We start from the raw sequence: 7,149 nt of genomic DNA, 5'->3' as shown, positions 1-7,149 counted from the left end.
AAAAGTTTAGCAGTTTTGGCAGCAACCGAATAAATTTACCAAGCAATCTAAGTGAAATGGTTAATTTAAGTGAAATTACGAGTAAATTTATCATCAAGTTAAATATGGAAAATCTTAAACTTACCTCGTTGCGTAGAGTATGAACCTCATTCTGCAACGATACTACCATCTCACGTAGAGCGGCAACCTCACCACGTAAAGTAGACACCTCCACACGCCATGCACCATCGTTATCGCGTAGAGTACCGATCTCCTCACGCAAGGCATTGACCTCATCACGTAACTCCCTTGACTCATCCCGTGGAGGTGGAGAACAGGGAGATAGAAGTCGTGGCATCTTTGTCGGTCGCCTATCATGAGGTGATGGTGGAGAAGAGACTCGATAATGTGACGGGATAGGTGATGACTCTCGTTGTAGAGGTGTATAGTCAGGTCGATCAGGTGATGGCTCTGGGTGAGGTGATGGCTCTCGAAGTGGAGGAAGTGGAGGCTGCTCATCATTCGTGCCATCAAAAAAACGCTGACTAGCTTGCCACCAATCAGTGGCAAGCTCAGCCTCCGTGGGTGTCAGTCTCATTAATGGAGTGTTGGCCTCCTAATAATATAAAAACTAAAACAAAGTTAAACGTCTACTATTAATAACTTGTTTATATATGATAGTATTTGTGTTAACTTACATTATTTATTGTCGCATATGGTATTAAGTCTTCCCAATCCAACATACGTTTCCTCTTCCAGGAAATAGCCCTAGGAATATCATCTGAGGATTTTAATGCATATGTCCGCATGCTGGGGAAAGCCTCGAATATCCAAATCTACAAACAATATAATAACAAACATTAGTAATTGTTAAATAATTAATTATAATTTTGAAAACATTATATAGAAATTCTTACCTTAAAGGCCCAAACAAAGCCTGACAAAGTGTATTTCGACCCATCGCCCCGCAAACTTTTGCGGTCATCAAAGGCAGGCGACAACTTAGTCCAGGTAGCTTTCCATATATACGAACCCCACGGAAACAGATTCCATGCATTTAGGTCCTCTACCAATAATATTAGCTCCTGAGGAATAGGTTGTCTGGCCTCTCTGCCTAGAAAGCCGGCATACAAAAGTAGTAGAAGGCATACTCGGACAACATCGACGTCATTCATCCGAGTAAAACCATCTTTCTTATTAAACAATTTCTTCATGTCGTCGACGTGTAAGTTCGGCTTCTCTATTGACTCATCAGGAAAAACCCTGGATAACCATGATGGGCGGGTGATATGACGAGTGTACCGACCTACATCATCGTGTCCGAATCGTAGACCAGTGATTAAGCAGAACTCCTTCCGCCCAAAACAAGTATACGCCGGTGGAAAATGAAACCATATCTCTTCCTCACCACGTTGTATACTGTCAGGTAGATCGCTAGTCATGGTCTGAAGCCACAAATGGGTCAAACTAGCATCTCCACCCGGATGCTGTACTCTCAGCCATGGCCCGAAGCAGGTTTCTTCAAACAATTTTCTTTGTGCAGGTGAAAGCTTCGAAGCAATTATAGTGGCTAAGCTAACTTTATTCCTTAATGTCAATGAAGCTGAAAAAAATTTCTACAAAAAAACAATAAACATACCAAGTTAGATATACCAAAAATTACACTGTCAAGATATACCAAAAACAAAACAATAAACATAAATAGTAGTTTATTCTTGAAACTAAAATTTGCAACACTGTTTCTGTCTTTTGGTTGAAATGAAAATCGCAACGAGATAATGAGAATCGCAACGCGGAAATGACTATCGCAACGAGAGAATCGCAACGCGAAATGACTATCGCGACCAGACAATCGCAACGCGAAATGAAAATCGCAACCGCGAAATTAAAATCGCAACGCGAAATGAAAATCGCAACGCGAAATGAAAATCGCAATGCGATTTTGGTTTCGCGTTGCGATTTTTATTTCGCGTTGCGATAGTCATTTTCGCGTTGCGATTCTCATTCTCGAAACTATTCTTCTTCTGCATTACTTCAACCAAAAGACAAAGCAAAGACAAATACTAACTTCACAGGCTAAACAGTTTAGCAGTATTGGCAGCAATCGAATGAATTTAATAAGAAATCTAAGTGAAATGGTTAATCTATTATTGAAATTACCAGTAAACTTATCATCAATCTCAATATGAAAAACCTAAAATAATGCAAAAATTTCAAAATAAAAATAAAAAAAACTAACCCTCGGAGGTTGATTTTCCATTTTTGAATGATTGTGAGGGATTTTTGACTGTGAATGGTTGTGAGGGATTTCGCCGGCGATGGGGACGGAAATCTTCGGAGATGGGGACGGATTTCGCCGTAGAGAGTGAGAGATGGAGATGGGACTGAGTATTGTGTTTTTGGGTTTGAGGTTATGAGTTGCGTGCGATTACTGTGGACGGTTCATTTTCCGATTTATTAAGAAAAAATACGTGTTTGGAATTTGAAAAAAAAAAATACGCGTTAATACGAATGGCGCTAAGTAAATCGCGTTTCGAAAGTCAGTATCGCGTTGCGAAAGTAAGTATCTCGTTGCGATTTTTTATTATCGCATTGCGATAGTCAGTATCACATTGCGATTTTCCCAATTCGCGTTGCGATTTACTTATTCGCATTGCGAATTTCCCAATTCGCGTTGCGATTTACTTATTCGCATTGCGAATTGGGAAAATCGCAACGATACTGTAGACCATCGCAACGCGATTTTCAACTATCGCATTGCGAAAATGCAACGCGAATTTGCGATAATGGAGATCGCGTTGCGAATTAGCGATCGCATTGCGATTTTGTTGGTCATTTTGGCAAATCCGGAAAAAGTTGGTTAAAATCGTATATTATATGGGATTTTTGGTCACTGAGGTTATTTTCTCTTTTTTTATTTAATCTAGATCGACTTAGATCATATACTTAATTTTGATAGACGAGTCTTCAAACGAAATTTTTTACATACATAATAACTCAAATTAAAAACCTTAAACGATATTAAACTACTTATCACTTGAACCAACTGTATAAATACGTAACAAAACAATTAACAAATAGGGTATAAATATATTTTTAAACTGACCCGTTTGAACAATTTAGGTGGTTACAAACTTTAACACATTTAATTCGTTTAACAGTTCAAAGTGTTACAAAATAATACTTATTAAAAAAATTATACACTTGTCGACTTAAATACTTAAAATTAGAATCTTTAGAGAGTATAATATATTTTTTATGAATATTGTTCACCCGAACATACAAATTTAAATAAAAGGAAGATGGATAATAGCTTATCATAGTCCAATAAATCGTTAAAATGTTGGACTGCTCCAATAAGGAACTTTTCACATATAAAAAATTACAATACCATAAAATACTGTACTCTCAAGATTTACAAAGAATTTTTTTAATAAAGTTAAGATTAATTTTTATTTTAATTATTTAATTAATTAGAAACCTAATATGGATGAACATTTCTGCTCAAGCTGCTGACGTTAGTGAAAAATCCGATCTGCTTATACGGCAAATACGACCGCCGTTTAACTCCTTCCCTTTGTGCTCTGTTTTTAACGTAAAGCTGTTCGTGAGCCGAAGGCGATGCCGTTTTACCTCTCTTCTTTGCCTTCGGTTTCTCTTCTTTTTCGTTTTTCTTTTCGGTTTTTATCGAAGAAGAAGGCGGAGGCTGGTTTAAGAAGACGAACGCGTCTTTTCCATCGCTACTACATCGTAGCTTCAAATCTCTGAACCTCCAAAGCTTGGAGAAACCCGTCGAGTTGCTCTTCCGACACGTGTCCGGTGAGACTTCCACCGCGGTCCTCCCGCCTCTCCACTCGCAGTACGGCCCCGCCGTTTCCGACGTGCTAGACGACGATGACGTCTTGTCCGATAAATCTTCCACGAGAAGCTTCCTCACCCGAGGAGGTAGAGCGACGTCACCCTCCTTGGTCCTCAAAACTGTTCCGTTTTCATCGGCGAAGAGGAGATCTCGGTTGAATAACGGAAAAACCGGACGGATCTGACCGTCTTGGAACAAGTCGTCAGCAGAAATCGGGGATCCATCGGGATTTAAACAAACAAATGAAAACTCTTCCTCTTCTTCTTCTTCTTCTTTTTCATCTTCCATTCCCGGCTGACTGATTATTTTCTCTCCTTCCTTATTAGGCTCCTCGTCTTCAAGCCGTAGTTTAACTCCGAAATCGTGAGTGAAGTTTCCGGCGACGTCGTTATTGAAGGTGGGAGATAAAAACGGTGAGGAACTCATGACTTGCATCAGCAAAACCAAAAGGAGCAGCTCAAGAATGAAAACTTTGATTATGCTGCAGATATAAATACATAAAGAAGATAAAAAATGAATTTAAGAAGTCTGTTTGAGCTTGTTGGGCTTTAAATAGAGGTGGTTGGTTGAAAGTTGAAACTTCCCACTCCTTTTTCTTTTCTGTTTTTAATTAATTAATAACATTAAAATATTTTATAAGCATACTTGCAAGTAACCCGTCATAATTCGGTTAACTTATCGAACCAAATTACTCAAATTTTATTGATCGATTTTTTTTCATTAACCGTTAATTGAATTGGCTTTTTTCTAAAATAAATAATCGAACTAAATTCGGTTAATTTATCTGTTAATCGAATTAACTGAAATTTATAAATAATATATATTATATATTTAATATTTTTTAGTTTATTTTATTAATTTGGTCGGTTAATTCGATTAATTAATTAATTTCAAACCGAATTAATTGAAATTGAAAATTAAAAAATATTAACTGTTAACCGATCAAATCTAAAATTAACTGACCGATTAATCAATCAAAATTTCGATTCGATCGATTAATGAAGTTTTAACTGACAGTGAACACCCCTACTTGCAAAGAAATGAACAAAAAGAGAGACAGCTTAATCAAGACAAAACAATTGGAGATTTTCTTTTATTTTTTTCCTTTTCTGGAAAATTTCATTTAGGGTAAATTATTGTACATGTCACGTTTGTTTCATTCTTCTAATTTTGGACACTCAACTTTTAATTATTATATTTTGATCATTTATATTATCGACCACTTATAATTTTATTTATTTATTTAGTGTAATTATATATTACTTTTAGATAATATTTAAAATTTTAACTATAAATAAAATAAATTAATTAAAAATTATTCTCATATCAAGATTTTATTTAATTTATCAAATATAAATCATAAATAGACAAAAGTGAAATGATTGGAAAACAAATGTAGAAAGGCGGAGTAGGTGGTTGATGGAGAAGTAACACGTGTTGATAAATTTGCTGGCGTCAGGTCATCGTTGTAGTTTGTTTGGGTAAAGTACTCAAATAACCATTTAATTATAGGGTTGATGTCGATATAACCATTATAGTTTTTATTTTGACAATATAATCACATAACTATTTAAGTGATTTTAATGTTGTCACTTATTGCTATAAAATAAACAACATAGCTGATGTGGACATCTGACTCATTGTTATTCAATAACAATCACATCAATTATGTTGTTTGTTTTATAAAAACGTGCGATTATATTAAAATCACTTAAATAATTATATAGTTATATTGTTAAAATTAAAAGTATGATTGTCATATCCACATCAATTTCATAATTAATTGGTCATTGGAGTAGTTTACCCTTGCCCGGTGTTGAAGACGATTCATTCACAAATCAAAAGCATTGTCATTTCATAGGCATCGATCAAAGCTTTTGTATATATGTGTATGTGCATACTCCATCCGTAGCAAGCACAGCAAATTGGTCTCTGCTGGTTATATGTCGTTGTGAGACTTCTGGAACAGAAATAAGCCCGTAATCTTTTATGCTGGTTGACCTGCTCCTTGTTAACCCAAACTATCAAGATTTGTTTAATTTTAATGTTTTTTTAAGGGTTAACTACATGGATAGTCAGTTATATTTGTGTTTTGACCACTTTTGGTCATTGATTTCAATAAATATAAGAAATGATCAATTTTGTTTTTATTTAATTAAGATATGGTCACCCCAAATTAACTGTCGTTAACAATAATTAAATATTTTGATATAATCACACATTTGCTCCCTATTATTTACATATTCTCTCAATTTAGTCATACTTTTAATAAATTAAATTAATTTAATCCTCCAATCGAATGATGTCACATGTCATGTCACGTAGGGGTGTTAAAAATACCCAATCAGATTGACCCGACTCGTCGACCCACAGAACCAATTAAAAATACCAACTTTTATAATAAAAATACCTGATTTATTGAGTCGGGTAGGTTACTAGGTTGGGTCTGGGTCACAAAATGTTGGTTAATCGGGTACACACCAACCTGATACCCGATTTATTATATATATTTTTATTCATAATTCTCAAATTATTTCACTATAACATTCTAAAATCCTAATTTCTTAATTTTTGACACCATAATGTTCTAAATTCTTAATTTCTTAAATTATCTTTTAAAATATTTATTTTTACTTCAAAACATTTGAAATTTAATTATATTTGTTTATTTTAATTTTTAATATTTTTTAAATTATATAATTTGATTTTTTAAAATTATATAATTTGATTTTTTAAAATTTATGTGTAGATTATATATATTATAGACTTTTAAATTTTAGATTTTTTCTATATACTTTTTTAAAATAATAAAATTTAAATAAAAAAAAATTATGAACCGGGTACCCGTGACTCAGATTATGTATAATATATTATATATATATATATATATATATATTAATTTAAAAATATTTTTATATTAAATTATTAAATATATTTTATTATTAACTTAATTTAAAAATATTTTTATTTCCATTTAAAAAAATATAATTTATTAAAAGTATGACTAAGGGGTTATTTGTTTACTTCAGAATGATTAAGCGCTGAATGATTCAAATGTTGAATGATTCAGAGGCTCTGTATAAATTAACTCTGAATGTGACATGTTTTTTGATCATGGCTGTGAAACATTCAGAATGTACTTCTGTGTTGAATCATTCAGCACTGTTTTGCTGAATCAGTCAGCAGTAAATCATTCAGAGGTGCGAAACAAACGCGCTGAATGCTGAACGATTCAGTATTCAACACTGAATGGTTCTATTAAGAGGCAAACAAACAGCCCCTAAATTAAGAGAATATATAAATAACAAGGA

General features: G+C 33.8%; 1 protein-coding gene across 1 annotated transcript; it reads right to left on the bottom strand.

Annotated features, from left to right (window-relative positions):
* Nucleotides 1-3,437: 3,437 nt before the first annotated feature.
* Nucleotides 3,438-4,279, bottom strand: LOC120206457. The gene has a single exon (XM_039206103.1). It carries the CDS (start codon nucleotides 4,271-4,273, stop codon nucleotides 3,461-3,463), a length of 813 nt encoding a protein of 270 aa, XP_039062034.1. The 5' UTR covers nucleotides 4,274-4,279; the 3' UTR covers nucleotides 3,438-3,460.
* Nucleotides 4,280-7,149: the final 2,870 nt, after the last annotated feature.

This window comes from Hibiscus syriacus, unplaced genomic scaffold (genome assembly GCF_006381635.1).
Source record: "Hibiscus syriacus cultivar Baekdansim isolate YM2019G1 unplaced genomic scaffold, ASM638163v2 tig00013808_pilon, whole genome shotgun sequence".
Taxonomy (NCBI): domain Eukaryota; kingdom Viridiplantae; phylum Streptophyta; class Magnoliopsida; order Malvales; family Malvaceae; genus Hibiscus; species Hibiscus syriacus.
This window is presented reverse-complemented; position numbering and strand designations above follow the sequence as displayed.

What these genes read in the sequence shown, in the direction of transcription:
- LOC120206457 (XM_039206103.1), bottom strand. Translation starts at nt 4,273, where the DNA reads ATGCAAGTCATGAGTTCCTCACCGTTTTTATCTCCCACCTTCAATAAC.